General features: G+C 38.9%; 1 protein-coding gene across 2 annotated transcripts in view; it reads left to right on the top strand.

Moving 5' to 3' along the window:
* The window catches only part of CHST11 (carbohydrate sulfotransferase 11), a 213,236-nt gene extending 202,862 nt beyond the window's left edge, over nt 1–10,374 (top strand). For both annotated transcript variants that reach the window (XM_058190995.1, XM_058190994.1), the window contains exon 3: nt 9,484–10,374. In XM_058190995.1, coding sequence (XP_058046978.1) covers nt 9,484–10,338 — 855 coding nt within the window. In that variant the 3' untranslated portion in view covers nt 10,339–10,374. The remainder of the gene's footprint in view (nt 1–9,483) is intronic.
* The last annotated feature ends 9,478 nt before the right edge of the window (nt 10,375–19,852 follow it).

The following is a 19,852-nucleotide window of genomic DNA, read 5'->3' as shown; positions in this document are numbered from 1 at the left end:
TTTATTATACTAAATTAATTTAATAGCAGTGGGGGAAGTTCTTGGAGCTACACCAAAGATTTTGGAAAGCTATGTATAGATTTTCCATGCTTGGCTTAGGCTGCTAAATATTTATCCTAAAATTCATTGCACATTCTTCCTTTTTAAACGACTCTGACTTAATAGTGAATTGACAGATTAGTTTCCAGTCAAACTAAATGCTGGCAAAAGATGTGAGCATAGCTTTCTACCAGGCCAAAATATGGCCAATATCCATTTTTGCTTATTGCTTATTTTGCTTATTTGTACCCTACGACTATCATTAAGTGTTGCACGTGAGAATTCTTGATGAACATATCTTTTCTTTTATGTACACTGAGAGCATGTGCACCAAGACAAATCCCTTGCGTGTCCAATCACACTTGGCCAATTAAAAAAAAAATTCTATTCTATTCTAAGGCAATCCTTCCCAGAATGCAGCCATTGTATTTTGTTTTTGGAATCTCACTGAATCAGCCTGCTGCTCCCATCTTCACCATCTTCATCGGTGATATATTCTAAGAAGCCCTGGAGAACCTTTCCTTCTGCTTGATGTCAACATCTAGTAGTGCAGTGGTTAGATTGCAGTATTGCAGGCCAACTCTACTCACTGCCATGAGTTCGATCCTGACCAGCTTAAGGTTGATTCAGCCTTTCATTCTTCTGAGATTGTAAAAAGGGGACCCAGAGGGCAATATGCGGATCCTGTAAATCACTTAGAGAATATTGTAAAGTGCTGAAATGGTATATAAGTCTAAGTGCTATTGCTATTATTTCTTGTCCACTGGAGACGAATCCATTTGATCATTTGAACTGTTGAATCATGCACAAAGTGTGTTGCACCTACGTTATTTCTCTCTCCTCCCAAGGAAATTATACTCATTATAATTTGGCTGACTTACAGGTGAGTAAGCAATACTCAAAGCAATACATTGGCTTTCCATGAAAGAACTTACCCAGAGGGTAAGTGAACACATAAATGATGCCTGAGAAGGCAGAATGGGATCACATTTGGAGGTCATAGATCATGGGAGGCTATCAGGACACCTTATCTGATTGTCCCTTGAAGTCTAGCAGGGAGACAAAGAGGAGGATCTTGCATGTGCATACCTAGCAAAGATGCCCTGATTTCTGGACTTGCTGGAGGGTTTTATGCAATGAGTTGGGATAGGATGCAAAACCATCCAAAGTGAAATTAGCATCTTCAAATACATCAACAGAATGAAACAGTGAGGACTTGGCAGATGTTCAAAACTGATGAAATGATTATAATGCAAGGCAGACAATGTCTGTCTGCAAATGAAGTAAAATCACATAAGAAGCAAATAATGAAAGAAATACTTTGGCCACCTAATGAGAAGGAAGGACTCACTGGAGAAGAGCCTAATGCTGGGAAAGATTGAGGGCAAAAGAAGAAAGGGACGACAGAGAACGAGGTGGCTGGATGGAGTCACTGAAGCAGTAGGCATGAGTTTAAATGGACTCCAGAGGATGGTAGAGGATAGGAAGGCCTTGAGGAATGTTGTCCATGGGGTTGCGATGGGTCGGACACAACTTCGTAACTAGCAACAGCAACAATGAAAGGGAGGAAAACTAAGATGAAAGTAAAGAAAATATGTATAGTACTTGCAAGAAACATAGCAAGAACTCTCTGAAGGTAAAAATGAAAAGATTTTCTTTTCATTCAGAAAAAAATAGCAAGCTATGATTTACAGGAGTTTTCAACAAATAATGTCTCCCCAGTCCTTCAGATATGTCTTGGTTAAATGTGACATAAAATGAATTACCTAAAACTTTGATTTTTTTGTTGTTGTTAGTATCTCAGGCTGTATTTTAAATTGGGACCTGCAACACTTACCTCTAGCCTTTCCAATCTATGATGTTCATAAAAACTGGGGCCACTGTGTATTGTTTCCTATTCCTAATTTCGGCACAATTGTTTAATATTTGAGATTTATTAGATGGAGTGCTGCATTCAAGGCAGCAAAAATGATCAGTTAAAAGGTAAAAGAAAAGCTTATTTCAGACAAGTCTATCCATGGGAGAGGCACCAAAAAAGTTAACTTGGTGGCTGACCAAAGCCACACAATCAAATCTTCATCCTTTTGTTTATTAATGTCATGCACATCAAAGGGGAAAAGGCTTTGAACAGTGGTAGCTACCACCTTAATTTGTTTTGTTTTGTTTTTTACTTCTTTCCGTCAGTGGTGAAATCCAATTTTTTTTACTACCGGTTCTATGGGCGTGGCTTGGTGGGCGTGGTGTGACTTGGTGGGTGTGGCTTGGGTGTGGCTTGGTGGGCGCGGTGTGGCTTGGTGGGCATGGCTTGGTGGGCGTGGCAGGGGAAGGATACTGCAAAATCTCCATTCCCACCCCACTCCAGGGGAAGGATACTGCAAAATCTCCATTCCTTCCCCACTCCAGGGGAAGGATATTGCAAAGACTCCATTCCCACTCCACTCTGGGGCCAGCCAGAGGTGGTATTTGATGGTTCTCCGAACTACTCAAAATTTCCGCTACGATTCTCCAGAACCTGCTGGATTCCACCCCAGCTTTCCATGCTGATTACATAAAGGGGCTATTGGGCTATTGACATCTCTGAACAAAAAATAAATCCACAGGTGCATGAAAGGAAGTTGTGGTATAGGAAGATAATGTAGCTGATCAGTTTGGGTCTCCAAAGTTTGGAAAAAGCCCTATCTATGCAATCTGCTGTGATATAAATGAACCTTTCAAGCCAGTTTGGATCATCCAACATCCAAACGTTGGAGTAAAAAAAAAGCTATTTCTGTATCTTCAAATGTGGGGAAAATCAAGGATTATCTCTTCCGATTTGCATATTTTCATGGGATCTCAGACTTTTATAGGGAAGAGCTGGTATGTCACTTCAGCGCTGAAGTTTTTGGAAATGGCTAAATAACGATCATGTTGTTTCAATAAAGCCATGGAGTAAGGTTCCACACAGATAGTCCTTGATTACAGCCGGTCGTTTAGTGACCGTTCGAAGTTTACAACGGCACTGAAAACAAGTGACTTATGACCATTTCTCATACTAAACAACCACTGCAGCATACACACAGTCATGTGATCAAAATTCAGATGCTTAGTAACTGATTCATATTTATGATGTTTGCAGTGTTTCCGGGTGTCATGTAAGTCAGGGGTCTCCAACCTTTGCAACTTTAAGCTTGGAGGACTTCAACTCCCAGAATCTCCCAGCAAGCTTTGCTGGCTGGGGAATTCTGGGAGTTGAAGTCCTCCAGGCTTAAAGTTGCAAAGGTTGGAGACCCCTGATGTAAATCACCTTTTGTGAGCTTCTGACAAGCCAAGTCAATGGGGAAGCCAGATTCACTTAACAGCAATGTTACTAACTTAACAACTGCAGGGGAGTCACTTAACAACTCTGGCAAGAAAGGTTGTAAAATGTGGCAAATTTCTCATTTAGTAGCAGAAATTATGGGCTTAATTGTGGTCATAAGTCAAGGACTACCTGTACATGTATCACATCTGCCTTCTTCCTACTGATAGTGAATTATGTCATAAAAAGTGCTGAGAAGAAACATCTGTCCCTAGCTATTGAAGATATTGAGAATACTTATTTATTTATGGATTTATCAAATCTATAAGGCCATCTATCTTGCAAAATGTGATTCTGAGCGGCATTCAACAAGATTAAAAAACAGTATATATACATATACATACACATATACATATATACATATACATACACATATACATATACATCACACATTGCTCCCAGAAGCACGAAGCTGAAGCCTGAAGATGACGAATGAGACTTCGTCGAAACATCGCCAAGACACTTCCAATTTTACACGGGAGAAAACCCGAACAACTAAAGACATATATATATATATATATATATATATATATATATATATATATATATATATATATATATATATATATATATATATATAAATTTGTTTTCTGAGGTTTTCACGGGTGTTTGTATATAGGTCTTTGGTTGTTCGGGTTTTCTCCCGTGTAAAATTGGAAGTGTCTTGGCGACGTCTTGGTGATCACACATTGCTCCCAGAAGCACGAAGCTGAAGCCTGAAGATGACGAATGAGACTTCACGAAACATCGCCAAGACACTTCCAATTTTACACGGAGAAAACCCGAACAACTAAAGACATATATATATATATATATATATATATATATATATATATATATATATATATATATATATATATATATATATATATATATATTTGTTTTCTGAGGTTTTCACGGTGTTTGTATATAGGTCTTTGGTTGTTGGGTTTTCTCCGTGTAAAATTGGAAGTGTCTTGGCGACGCCTTGGTGATCACATTGCTCCCAGAAGCACGGTTGAAGCCTGAAGATGACGAATGAGACTTCGTCGAAACGTCGCCAAGACACTTCCAATTTTACACGGGGGAAAACCCGAACAACCAAAGACCTATATATATATATATATATATATATACATGTTTTCTGAGGTTTTCGCGGGTGTTTAGACAGAATGTTATTGGTTCTCTCCGTGTAAAATTGGAAGTGTCTTGCGGCGTTGACGAAACCATTCGTCATCTTCAGGCTTCAGCCGTGCTCAGAAGCACGGCTGAAGCCTGAAGATGACGAATGAGACTTCACGAAACGCCGCCAAGACACTTCCAATTTTACACGGAGAAAACCCGAACAACCAAAGACCTATATATATATATATATATATATACATGTTTTCTGAGGTTTTCACGGTGTTTGTATATAGGTCTTTGGTTGTTGGGTTTTCTCCGTAAAATTGGAAGTGTCTTGCGGCGTTGACGAAACCATTCGTCATCTTCAGGCTTCAGCTTCGTGCTCAGAAGCACGAAGCTGAAGCCTGAAGATGACGAATGAGACTTCGTCGAAACGTCGCCAAGACACTTCCAATTTTACGCGGGAGAGAACCCGAATAGCCAAGGACCTACATATATATACATATATACATACATACATATATATATATATAAACAATTATTCAACATTAGTTTCAAAATGCTTGCCAAAAACCCCTTAAGCATGTTGATGCAAATTTGTATCTTCAGAATTTAGCATTGTTGCAGTGCCGTTTCAATCAAAGATCTGCTAGCTAGAAGGTTAATTTGCAATTAAGGTCTGTTTTTTAAAAAAAAAAATGTGGGAGGGTCTCTAGGTAGGTCAGCAGCCCAAAAAGCAGATATGCTTCAATGTGACTCTTAATTTGTTCTCATTAAGTCTTTGGATAAAGGGCCCATTAGGTCAGTTGTCTCTTACGCTCATTAGGAATGGCAGTCACATATGGCAACAAGAAGCTCAAGGTTACACAGACACCTCAGCAGGAACAAAATGTAAACTCTGTAGGGTGGGGGTGGGGTCTACAAATCATGAAAAATGATTCCAGGACCTTGATGGAATTTACATGGCACTTTATTTTAAGTGAAAGTTTAACTTTCAGAGCAAAGGAATAAAATAACACAACGCAATGTGAGTATTAATTAAGGAAAAATAGGAAAGGCATTGCTTGCTATTGGTAATATATAAGGGAGACATTCCTGCTGCAATTAGATTTTGATTGTATAAATTATGAAGCCCATTAATGGTATTGGAATGTTTATGGAATGTTTGCGTGTTTGTTCATTCATGGCAAATAAGAAATGAAGGGATGAAGGTGGAAAAAGAAGATAAGTTATAATCAGCCCTTTAAGGTAGTCCAGATCAGAAATAGCAATAGCAATAGCACTTAGACTTATATACCGCTTCACAATGCTTAACAATCCTCTCTAAGCAGTTTACATAGTCAGCCTATTGCCCCCAACAATCTGGGTCCTCCATTTACCCACCTTGGAAGGATGAAAGGCTGAGTCAACCTTGAGCCTGATGAGATTTGAACTGCCAAACTGCAGTCAGCTGGCAGTCAGCAGAAGTAGCCTGCAGTATTGCACTCTAACCACTGCGCCACTGTGGCTCTTGGGGTATTTTAGCTCTGTGCTTTTAAATAATGGGATGGGGTGGGAATAATACCTATTTTAATGGATGCAGCCAATACTAATGCAAATGTAAAAAAACTGCTTCTTATGAGAATACATTCTGGATATTAGAATTTATTTATTTAATTTATATTGCTGCATGGCGACTCAAGGCGGCTTACAGAATATAAAACCACATTTAAAACAATAAAACTAATAAAAAGAATCAAATAAATTAATATAGTACAATATAGCAAAATCTCACCCCTGCCCTGGCAACAGCAGATCACGAGACATTTAATGGGCTCCAACCCACTCTAGGTTCCCCAGGCCCACTGGCAGAACCAGTTCTTCAGCGCCTTCCGGAAGAGTCTTAGAGTGGGGCCATTCTAGTCTCTGGGAGATATTGATAATATCAATATGTCTCCTAAAAGGAAAGTCAAAGTATATTTAATGGATCACTTCTCAGTAATGTCTGAGTTATGGTATTAGAGTAAGCTCAGCATGTTAGATGAATGCAACACTTAACAATTATAATCCCTGCATGGATGTCCTCAAGTGGCAGCAAGGGATGGTACATGATGTCCCATCTGTCATGGTTTTGCACAAATAGTGTAATTTGCAATTAAAGTATTGCATTGTAAATTAACAATGGTTAGTTGTGGGAACCAATCCCACAACTAATTCAGTAATTCATGTCTTAACACTCTGTTGGTCAATATAATGGAAGTTAATTGAGTTAGCATAATTTTTACAATAAATATTCCTGGCTACGTTGAAAAGCAATTTGGGATATTAATGCTTAAACTGTAGGACTTTTGCTCAATGAGTTTTGACATCCTTTGACATCACATTGTTATAATGGCTTTTTTTATAGATTGGAACATCCATGCACTATGTCCCAGTGTATTACAGGGTTGTTCTTTTTTTGCTGCGATATCTTAAGTAACTAAATAATCTACCCAGAAAACTTGCAGTGTGACAAGGATTAGAGGACTAAAATAGGAAAAAGAATGTATTCCTATCCTATACTTTAACCCATTCTAAAAAAATAAAATTTATTCAATTTGGAACTACAAACATCCTTAATAAATATATCAATGTAGAAACAAAAAATATGATAAGCAAAAAGTCTGTTAAAAGCCAACTGATGCTTGCCCTATTTGATGTTGTGGGTCTCAGAAGCCAGCACTGATAGCAAAACAAAATAAAACAACTACTACCGGGAAGCATATTTTAAAATTCCTTTGGTGCATTTCCACAAAGTTTATTTCACACGCCAAGGTCACTGCCAATGAGGAAGACAAAGCAATTAATCTTAGGCTGAGATACATATCAACAGCAGGAGCACATACTGTGTTCATTTTCAGAAGAGCTTGGAAATCGGTGTCCTCCTTCTGTTTTCAGCAGCAAAGGTCACACCAAGTTTTGATCTTCTTTCAAAATGACTCTTTGACTAGAGTTGCAGGAAGAAGTCTTTTTAGAATAAGAGAAAGATTTATATTTTATCATTGCCTTGTTTCATAACGGTAGACTGAAATACTTTCAGTACCAGGTTATGACTGCATTGTCCTTAGGAGCCAATAAAATGTGTTTGCTTCCATCTGTAGTTCCACCTGTAATTACAACTATAAGTGTCTCTGCAGGACAGGCAGGCCTAGGATAAGAGCAGGGGTGAAATACAGCAGGTTCTGACAGGTTCTGGAGAACTGGTAGTGGAAATTTTGAGTAGTTCGGAGAACTGGCAAACACCACCTCTGGAGATTTTGAAATATTCTTCCCTCAGGAGTGGGGTGGGAATGGAGATTTTACAATATCCTTCCCCTGCCATGCCCACCAAGCCACAGCACACCCACCAAGCCACACCCACAGAACCGCTAGTAAAAAGAATTGTATTTCATTAAGAAATACAATTATTGTAGGTAGAATGGTTTGAAAGGACATTATGTTCTGGAAATTGCCATTCCACATTTCTGCAGAACCAGATACTTGGTACTCTTCTCTCCACTATGATATCTTAGTTATAACAGGGATAGCAATTTGATCTGACCAGAGAAGGGATCTTTTGCTTATAGTCTTTTTTTTTAATCCATCAACCTTCTTTACTACCTGGGGCAGATTCCAATACATGTAGAATTAATCAATCCACAATTTCCATTGCTTCCAGATAGGTCAACGTTGGTTTATTTACTAGAGACTGGAAATGTGTCAGGATCTGATCCCAGTTTGAAGTCCAGTAAAAAATATATATTTCATAATTGAAAGTAATAGGGAATTGTGCTTGCATCAAAATCCAGCACAGGGGAGAAAAAGAATGGAAAAACGGCATATTACATGCAAATTTGTCTGCTGTGTTCCCAGCTGGAGTATAATGTAGCAACTGATATATAGAATGCTATGATCATCAAGAAGTTCTTTTAGAACAGAGGATACACAAAGGAACTGTACCTTTATTCTTACTAGAATTGCAAAAAGTATACTGTAACTTATGAACTGCAGACTGCATTTAAAGAGTATACCTACAAGATATACAAGATATACCTTTAAATCCCTTCATGGCTTGAGACTAAGTTATCTGGGGCACTGTCTCTTGCCGGTCACATCTACCCAACCCATCAAAGTGGAGAGGCAGGGAATGCTGCTGGTCTCATCTCCGAGGGAGATACATCTGGTGGGACCCAGAAGAAGGGCCTTCTGCGTGATGGCTCTCTCTCTCTCTCTGGAACATCATTCCCCAGAGATTAGAATGGCCCCCACTCTAATTCTCTTCTGGAAGGCGCTGAAGACCTGATTCTGCCAGCAGGCCTGGGGAACACGAAGTGGGATGGAGCCCATTAAATGGCTTGTGTGATCTGCTGTCACTGGGGCGGGGTGTGTGTGATTTTATTATATTAATTTATTTGATTCTTTTTAATTAGTTTTATTACTTTTACTGTTTTTAAATGTGGTTTTATATTTTGTAAGTCACCTTGAATCTCCATGGGCGAATAGGCGGCTATATAAATAATAATAATAATAATAATAATAATAATAATAATAATAATAATAATAATAATAATAATAATAATAGTAGTAGTAGTAGTAGTAGTAGTAGTAGTAGTAGTAGTAGTAGTAGTAATATACCTACAAGGTACAAGATTGAGCATCATTCCTAAGTTGTAATATTGGTTTTAGACATAGAAGACTGGATAGGTGGGTCCTGAACAAGCCACTAGTTTTCCAGGAAAGTGTATTTTTAGTAACTTTTATTTCAAAGTGGTAATGGAAGTTTTGTGTCTCAATAAGACAGCAGAATGTGTATAGAAAAGAATTAGAAGCAGCTCTAGCAGAGAATTAGAAGCAATTTCTGCCTAGGGTATCTTTGAGATCTGTAGTTTGTAAACCCACTTTGGTGGGTTTTAGCAACAAGGATAAGAAGAAGGTATCAATAACAAGATGAAAGAAATATTTCCAAACAGTGCTAAGCTGTCTTTATTTATGTTTTATTTACACAGTTGGAATTATCCAGCACGGCAATCCTTCATCAAATCCGGAGGGATCAAGTGACAGATACATGTCGAGCCAACAGCATGTCCAATAAGAAGCGCCGTGTCCTGACACCTAATGATCTCAAACATTTAGTGGTTGATGAAGATCATGAACTGATTTATTGCTATGTCCCCAAAGTGGCCTGTACCAACTGGAAAAGAGTCATGATGGTGTTGACTGGGAGAGGAAAATACACTGATCCAATGGAGATACCAGCAAATGAAGCCCATGTCTCATCCAACTTGAAAACACTCAACCAGTACAGTATCCCAGAGATCAACCATCGCTTGAAAAACTACATGAAGTTCTTGTTTGTCCGTGAGCCTTTTGAGAGATTGGTGTCAGCCTACAGAAACAAATTCACCCAAAAATATAACACCTCCTTTCACAAGAGATATGGTACCAAAATCGTGAAGCGCCAAAGGAAAAATGCGACACAGGAGGCTCTGCAGAAAGGTGATGATGTAAAATTCGAAGAGTTTGTGTCTTACCTCATAGACCCGCAAACTCAAAGAGAAGAGCCATTCAATGAACACTGGCAAACTGTCTTTTCCCTGTGCCATCCTTGTCACATCCATTACGACCTCATAGGGAAGTACGAGACTCTTGAGGAGGATTCCAACTACATCCTTCAGCTAGCAGGAGTAGGAAACTATCTCAAGTTCCCCACTTATGCAAAGTCTACAAGAACTACTGATGAAATGACTGCAGAGTTCTTCCAGAACATCAGTTCAGAGCACCAGACACAGCTCTATGAAGTCTACAAACTTGATTTTTTAATGTTCAATTACTCAGTGCCAAGCTACCTGAAACTGGAATGAAATGTGGATAACCAGAGAAAGAAAGAAAGAAAGAAAGCTGTTTAATTTAAGATTTTTTATTTGACATAATTATGTATGAAGAATTGGTTTTTTTGTAAGTTAATATTTTTCTCTCTCTTTTTTTAGTAATGCTGCGAGCAGCATAGTTGGAAATTTATTATTTAAATGGTTGGTAAGAAAGGAAAGCCTTGTTTGCAGGGTAAGAAAATTGCAGTGACAATAGCTCTAGATGTGACAAGTAAGTGCTACACTGTTTTGGGGTGGAAATGTTCCTTTTGCCCTGATTTATTTTTTTAATTCTTTTTTTTTTTTGCATTCTTAATAAATCCGAGCCTTTAGGTTATTTATGCTTACAGAATAGATTCCTCATTAAAAGCTGAAATGCAATGCTGTTTAGGCAAAAAAAAGAAAAAAAAAGAAAAAAAGTTTCTTGTGTTCTTATTGCCGGAGTTTTCCTCTGCCGTAATATTATTTTATTATTTGGGGGGGGAGTGAATAAATGTGGTCATAAAATTGGAAATGTTGCAATGGGCAGTAAGGCCCAGGGGCTACCATAAATTTATGGATTTCTGATTCTCTGCTTTGCAAGACATATACATGCATTTGGGACTCAGAACATTTAGACCAGAAGTGGGTTCCACTTACCTTCACTACCGGTTTGGAACTGTGAGCGTGCGCGCACGGGCGCGGGCACTTCTGTGCATGCACAGAGCATCCGTGATAATGTCCAGATGGATGGGCGGCGCCTCTTGCCCTCGCCACTACCGGTTTGCCCGAACTAGGGCGAACTGATAGAAACCCACTACTGATTTAGACCATTAAAACATCATACATTTGTGCATCCCAATTACCAATAGGAGAAGGAAGGAAATGTCCTGAAAAGTGATGGCATGACTCAGTCTCTTCTCCCCTAAAGGAAACAACGAAGCCAGAGACTATTTAAAGTTATTTGTGACTCCCAGTTATCCTTAGGGGAAATCCTAGTCCAAGAGGAAATTCATCTGATGAAATGATCACATGCGAGGAGGCATGATCGGATGGTTAGACACAAACCTTTCAGAGACAGAACATTCTTAGGGATCCAATTGATTGTTTCGATATAACAAAATTACTGTAGCACTTTTTCCTATGAATGAGACTTCAGATTTTTTCCCCCCAGAGGTTCTGAGACAGGTCAGAGCACAAAAGAATCTTTGGCTTTTTTCCTATTCAATTAAGCTCCATCACTTCCTTTGCTTCCTAACATATCTGAGCAATAGAACGACACGGTACGTATACAGGATTTCTCAGATCTATACACTGCTGTTTGCATCTGTCATTCCTCAGCTTGGGTCTTTGGAGAAGATCATTGCACAAAAGGGGAAAGGGGAAGAATGGACCCCTTACACCCCACAGATTTAAATGACATCCCCAACCCTAAACTTCATACCATAGCAAAGAATAGTCTGCAATTTAGGGGTGCTTTTCCTGTAAAAGTCTATCATGTTCTGAAGTATAGCAAAATTTTAAAAGGCTCATTGAATAGACTGAAATATTATATAATACGGTAATCTTCTTTTAGGCGGTTACCTATATTTCTAGAATAACAGGAGAAAAAAAATCCTGAAGTAATGCAATTTTATCTCAGTTCCAGACCTCAACAATAATTATTTTTAAAGAAAGTGATATTATGATGTTATCTTTTAACATTGGAAAGAAGAAGAAACACTGATTTTTACATATAAGTATGTACATGTACACACACACACACACACACACCACACACAAATATTGAAAGTCTGTGACTGAATGGAATGTATATTGTATAGAGAGAAGTATATTCAAAATTCTGCTTTGCTGGTCATGTTAAAATTATTTCTGCATTCCTACTTGTTTGATTTTGAGATGTGTAATAATGATTTTTTTTATAAATAGCTGTAGTAATATTATTTAGGATCCCAGTTCTCTTAAGTAGTTGGTTAATGTGCTGTCCCCCTCACACACACACACATACACATAGCTGTATTTAGTAGGATTATTAATATTCCTCTGCAATTCCGTTCACCAAAAACACAGACCTGTCCCAATTAAATCCAACCATAAGCAGACCACAAGCAATGGCCAACGAGGCCACAAGGCACTTGAAAGTTTCCCAGTCAAAATAAACTCACAAGGCAAAATTAAATCCACAATACAAGAGAGTTCATGAGGCAACAAAAGTCTAAGTTCATAAGGCACAATGCAAGTCAAGGCACATTGTCAGTCCAAGCAAGGCAAGAATCATAACAACAGCTAGGAAATGAACACATTATTCCCAGCATCGCTTCCATCTGTCTGCTGTGCTAAATAGCCAGTTTCTGGTGCAGCCCATAAAGAAGGGCGAGGTTTTCTCCTCATGAGTAATCTGGCTGTCCTTCTCTGCTCCTTTTCTTTATTCTTGTTGTGACCTAGGCCCAAGTAGTTATTACCAGACACAACCAGTCCTAAACAAACATATTTTATTAGAACAGCTGAGAATTACTTCATTCTCAGCTTAGTCCAAATTAATTCCAAAACAAAGTCCTTCAGGAAAAGTCCTTCGGCTTTATCGAAAACCTTTGGCACCCTGCCAAAGACTTTTCTTGGCAAAGCCCCACGAAGTTCAGAAACAAGAGACGCAGACTAGAAACAAATGTAGCAACGTTGCTTTCCTACAAAGAGCCCAAGAACCGTTGCTGCTCTTTTAAGCCTTATGGGAGGGGCCAATCATCTCCTGACCTTACTCCTGAGTCATTCTTTTTGCTTTAGCTGCTCTTGCCTTCTGGCAACTCTTTGCATGCGTACACTAGGAACAGGCTCCTCCTGTTCCTCTGCCTCTCTGCTGTCCGCCTCTGGAGGCTCCGGAGTCCGCGCATCTCTCCCAGATGGCCCCATCTCTGATGCAGAACCCTCGTCCAGGCTGACTCCAGGACTGGCTCCTGACTCCAGGACTGGCCCATTGTCCTCCCCAGTCTTCTCACTGTCCGACTTTGCTGCCAGCTCTGCAGGCTGCTGGTGGACCACAACAACTCTTTCCTACATGTTCATGGAACAGGTGCAGAAGGCAGTTCCTCTTCCTCATCACTGATTGGCTGCAGCTACATGCTTTCTCCACCTGAAGCCTCAGGGCTGTCCTGCTGCAGATGGGCTTTAGCCAAATCCCTCTCAGACAGCTGCTTGGAGTGATTAACCAACTCCCCTCCAGATGTGCTTCCTGGAACTGGTTCATCTTCCTCCAAGCTGGCATCTGGAGAGTTATCTGGAGAAGTATCCAGGGGAGTCATCACAGTTAGACTGATCAACTAATTTTAACCCATTCATCGAAAAGTGTTTCCAATTAATGGGATTGTTGTTGTTAGTTGCGAAGTCGTGTCTGAACCACTGCGACCCCATGAACAACGTTCCTCCAGGCCTTCCTGTCCTCTACCATCCTCTGGAGTCCATTTAAGCTCACGCCTATTGCTTCAGTGACTCCATCCAGCCATCTCATTCTCTCTCATCCCCTTCTTCTTTTGTCCTCAATCTTTCCCAGCATTAGGCTCTTCTCCAGTGAGTTAATTAATTGGATAGCAAAATTTTAAACCTGATAATTTTCAATAAAGGTTCTTCTCTAAGCAATAGATGGCAAGCATCTTAGGAAAAATTACTTTCTCTTCCTGTGCTTTTAAGCAGTGCCTACATGCATCGTCTAAAACATTTGAAGAAGTATTTTGATTCAGAACTATTGATTTATATGCAAATAAATAAAATTTAATCAACCAATTAAAAGCATGTGGTTAATCAATTAAGATTGATCTAATTGGAGGATAATGTTAGGATAACTCTAACATTATTATTAACATGTAGTTCAACATATCCCAAATGAACATCGTAATGATTTTGAAAATCCAGTTTAGCTTCCTGATCTTAAGATGAATGTTTTCCATTTGTAGTATTTATGTGGAAGATGAGACTGAGAGATGCATAAAACTATAACTTAGTGGATTTCAGAAATACAACAAGCAACTCTTTCCAGATTCTATTTTGTTTTGTAGCAAACTTAAAACCTATGGCAAATCTATAAAACTATGATTGCCTTTGTTATTTTTGGGAGAGAAGAATCCAGATATTTCTGTGGCAAAAATATTAAATAGGGAGACAGATTCCTTTTCCAATGACATCATTCCAGTCCAGATTGGAAGCTTGCTCTTATTTCACAGGTAACTTTACTCACCTGCAGGACAGCTATTTGTCTTGCCCAAGACTTCTTCCAACTTGAAACACGATGGTCCATAAATCTCTGCAATATCTCAAAGGCTTTGGCCTGTCCATTCAGATGGTCGCACTGGATCAAAAACAGTGTAATATGACATGATTTTAATGGCAATCCGACTGGAGAAACTTTAAGAAACTGTAAGAAAGCACGGAAGTTACTCCTATATATTAATCTACATAGTCCTAATTTAAATTTTGAACTGTAATCCTTCATCCATGTGGTTCACTGAAATGTAGTATAAATTATTCAATATCGCTGATAAGGCTTTGAAAATGATTGGGAAGATTGTACTTCGTGAAGGTACAGCATTTTTGCTATTCATTAAACTAGCCTGACATTTTTCAGACCTCCAGACATAGCTCAAGCAAAAGTCTGAGAAAGGTCCAACGGCTTTAATGAATAATGGGCTTATCGTCCTAAAATTGCAGCCGCCACCACCCAATAGTTTGCAGAGCAACCTAGGATTGTACTAATTTATCAGCTCAGACAACTGTTCAATTTTAATTTTGTTGTGAAAGGAACTGGGACTCGAAAAGCCACACAAGTAGCTTTGCATACTGAGGATTTGAGATGTTTGTTTCAGCAGCCAACCAGCAGGTCAAAAAAGGACAGCATTTTTGAGAAAGGAAGATGTTTCAAAAGCTGAATGTAATACTGCAGGAGCGGAGGGAGAGGGTTTGAAACCGAAGGCAGAGGTGAAGTGGTAAGAGCAGCAGGCCTGCAGCAGTTTCATGTGCTTGTAGGAAGTGTTGATCATCCCCTTTTCATATCCCCTTCTCAAAAGTAAGCAGGTGAAGAGTTGTGATAATAAGGAGGTGCAATCAGCAGGTGATGTCCATGACTTTCACACATACCAGATTGTGTAAATTGTAGGTGTTTTGCTCAAAATAAACTTAGCAACCTTTGGGAGAAATATGTCTCCCATAATTCTTTGGAATTGCAGTTATTGGTCCACCATCTCATTTAGGACAATCTTATAAAGAAGATGAGGTTTTGTGGACTGCAGCGTCAACAGCAAATTAAAGTAATTCTCATTATGAATCCCTATCATGAATGCTGCCTGAGAACTGATATTCGTAGAATGCAGTTGCTGATTTTGAGATCTTTCAGAAGGGACGTCTCTTCAGCAGTTCCTCTTACATATCTTGACATTGTTTTATCAAGACTTGGCAATTTATCATTCTCCAAATGTTTGGGGCTACACCTCCAAAAGCCTCTTGAAGTGCTGGTTGGAAGTGAAGTCTAAAACCTCTGGAAGATATTATCGTACTTGCTTCCAATTTAAGAAATATCGGCCAAAATGTAATAAGCTGGTTTTAGAACATCTAAAGCAGTAAAACATAACCAGTTTTAAAGATTCCTGAAAATCCAATTTAGTGTCAGTTCCACAGAAACATATGCAACATTTCTGTCATGCTCCCAGCAGGAAATGGGAGTAATAGCATTCTCCCATGTTTATACCAAGCAACTAATAATGCAGAGGCAGGCTGCTTCTTCTCCTGAAGATGGTACTTTATATATGTTTCAAAAATGTTTCCGAAGAATGGCTTTGAATCATGTGCAAGCACAATTACAAAATCTTTGATTCATTACATGGTAGCTATCCTAGGTTCTCAGGTTGCTTACATAAGGTGTGGCTGCTTTAGAAGTAAAGAATCCGAGGAAGAGACCTCTTTAATAAATGTCATTCTTGAATGAATCACAGAGAGATGCTGTGTTTCTGAAAAGTCCAAAGCAGTTCTTCTGAATTATAGGTGAAGCATGCCTAACCTAGAAGACATAATTATTAATGGCCTGAAGAAATGAATTCAATGAATTATGTAACAAAAGATTCCTTTTATCTATCCTGCAGAATTTCATAAGGTGTTCATAAACCAATGCCTTTCTATTTAAAACCTTGTTTGTTCATATGTTTGTCTGTAATATTTAGTTTTGATTATCACATTAATATTCTACCGAAGTGTGATAAAAGATCTAACCCACCCCACAAAGGATAAATTTCTGATGGTAACCATTCTCTTCCTCTCTCTCCCTCCCCCTCCCCTCTCTCTTTCCTGAGATTGTGACAAAATGAGTAAATTATGGGCTAGAAATTGTTTTAAGCTAATACGCATGACTGTTTCATTACAATGAAAGTGAAAAAAATCTGTTTGATAAATGGCACTGCAAAATGTTGAGTTATGGTAGTTTGCAATTTCGTTTCTATTTTTTACTTATGAGATGCACAACTAAGTAAGCAATTAGAGGACTATTTATGATGCAACAGAGTGATTTTTATCCACAAAGCTGTTCCACCAGACAGGAGAAAAATATACTATGGGGAGAATAAATTGAATTCTTTTCTTTACAGTTCTCATCTGTCTTATTTACTATGACTGAAAAGGGAGTAGAATTCCTACCCTGATTAAGTGGATCTTGATCAAGTGTTTGTCAGAATAATGCTGGGGATTATCCTCAGAATGGGGAAAACTAGATGGTATGAGTAAATGTCTGAATTTTCTTTAACACAGCTAAATTATTGGGGGATGGAAGGGGATGGGCAATCTTGCTTATAAAAAGTTGTCTGAAACAAATCTTCTACACTCCAAAGGCTTAGGGCACCTTGTAAGTTGCCAGCAATGTTTGTGAGTGTGTGTGTATTAGCTTGTCCACATTTATTCAGACTGCAATTTCCAAGTTGAATTGAATTTTGTGAATAATTATCCAACATATCTGGACAATGCCAGTTTGAAAAAGACTGATACACATATATGTAGACATGCAAGAGCAACAACAGATACACTCACATTCATACGCTCTTATAATAGTGAGGTAGCTACTGTCCACCAAGCTGATACTATCCTGTCATGGCCCATGTTGTAAATAAAAAAAATTCATACTGCCAGGCCCTTTGGGAAGAACATTTTCCATTGCCAAAAACAAGGCTGACATTGGTCTACTCCAAGTAGTTTTCATATATATTGCATACCAATTGCTGAAATTAGTTCCGTACCGATTTCTATACCTGAAATTGGTCAATGCGGGAACAAAAAAATATGCCTTATAACACTCATTGGTTGTTTTGATTGATCAGTATTTTATCAAAAGAGCAAAATGCATAATGCATTGCAAAAATGTATTCTATATCAAGCCTGAAGATATAAAAGGAATCCTGTGATGTTTGGCAAAGGAGTAAGTGACTGGGGATTAACACAAGTGACTGGATTAACACTGCAGTCCTACACAAGCCTGGACTGCATAGATTTATTTCTACTTTGAAATAAATCTCATTGACTAATCAGATCTTCTGTAAAGAATACAGGTAGATGAATCTGCAAAATGAATGAACAAAACCAAGTTGGAATTACATTGTACTAAACAATACTGCATATCCTTTAAAGCAGGGGTCTCCAACCTTGGCAACTTTAAGCCTGGAGGACTTCAACTCCCAGAATTCCCCAGCCAGCAAAGCTATTCTGGGAGTTGAAGTCCACCAGGCTTAAAGTTGCCAAGGTTGGAGAAACCTGCTTTAAAGACTGAATCAGCTGAACATGATTTCAATGCTCTTCAGTGGCTTTTTAATTTAATGCAGGTTGCTCTGACTAAATGACTCCCAGGAGATGGCCCTCATCCCCTGGCATTAATGGTGTTAAGAACCTTCTGCATAAAAAACAGAGGTTGTTTGGTGGATTACTCTCTCTTCCCTAAGAAAGAACATGAATATTTATATTTTAGATAGCAAAAATATAAGTAAAAGGTAAAGGTTTTTCCTGTCCAGTCATGTTTGAACTCTAGGGATAGTGCTCATCTCCATTTCGTAGTCAAAGATGCCACCATTTTCGGAAGATGCTTCTGTGGTCATGTGGCCGGCATGACTAGGCACACTGTGGATAGGAACTCTGATAGCTTACCACCAAAGTGATACTTGTTTATCTATTTGCATTTTCATGCTTTCAAACTGCTAGGTTGGCAGGAGCTGGGGCAAAAATCATCCTGTCACACAGTACTTGGACCAACCTTCCAATCTACAAGCCAGCATCTTAGCAATATACTTCCCGTATATATGTGCAGTTGTGTAACAGATGCTCTATTTGCAAATGGCAATTGACTAAACATAACAACCTGGTTTCTCCTAGCGCAGGGGTCAGCAACCTTAAACTCTCAAAGAGCCACAAAGGTCCTAACCAGAAGCCCCCCGTTCAATTCTGAGCCAACTGGAAGTCCGGTTGCCCCACCATAAAGTCTCCTCCTAGCATAGTTTCCTTTTTCCTCTACCTGTCCTAACCGAAAGCCCTCTCAATTGTGGAACCAACTGGAAAACCCTCCCCTTGCCATAAAGTCTCCTCTTGGTGCGCTGTGCTTTCCCCTCCCCTAATTGGAAGCTCCTCTCAAAATTGTGGCGCTGACTGGCAACAGGAAGCCACAGTAGAGGGATGAAAGAGCCACAGGTGGCTCCAGAGCCATGGGTTGATGGCCCATCCTAGTGTGTTGGGCTGCAAACCCTAGAATTCTTAGCCAGCAGATTCCTGTTTAAATATAATTACTTTGTATTATTACATGATATTTATTAACAGCATCTAAATTGTGGAGGAAAAACAGTATTTGACTATCACTCCTATCCCATAAATGACCAATAGGCAATGAAAAGTTCCATTTAGTTTGAATTTTATTTTATTATTTTATTTTAAGCAGTTATATTTTAATTGAAACACAGACTCTACAATGAACACTATACTTTCTATTTGTCCCTATCAATGGGACTATAATTCACTCATAGCCTACCCATCCATACTTTTGCTCTCCAGAAGTAATGAGACAGACAATATTGTGTCTGCTTAATCTAAATTGGTTAAAATAATCGGTTAGTCAATTATGCATGTTTTATTTGAAAGGCATTCTTTCTAGATGCTCAAGATAGCAATAGCACTTAGACTTATGTATAAGTGCTTTACAGCTCTCTCTAAGAAGCTTATAGAGTCAGCATATTGCCCCCAACAATCTGGGTTCTCATTTTACCAACCTCAGAAGGATGGCAGGCTGAGTCAACCTTGAGCCGGTGAGACCCGAACTGCCCAACTACTGGCAGCCAGTGATCATCAGAAGTAGCTTACAGTACTGCATTGTAATCACTGCACCACTGCAGCTCATAGAGATCTACTATGCCTCTTACCCAGTTTATTCCCCCCCCCTTTTCCCATAAACTATAATGAAGCACCTATAGGCTTTTAGCTTTGTGGAAATATGGATGGCAAATTCATTGAGCACTTTAATATGCAGCCATCC

Source organism: Ahaetulla prasina, chromosome 7 (assembly GCF_028640845.1).
Source record: "Ahaetulla prasina isolate Xishuangbanna chromosome 7, ASM2864084v1, whole genome shotgun sequence".
NCBI lineage: Eukaryota > Metazoa > Chordata > Lepidosauria > Squamata > Colubridae > Ahaetulla > Ahaetulla prasina.
The sequence above is the reverse complement of the archived record's forward strand: the minus strand, read 5'-3'. Positions and strand labels throughout refer to the sequence as shown.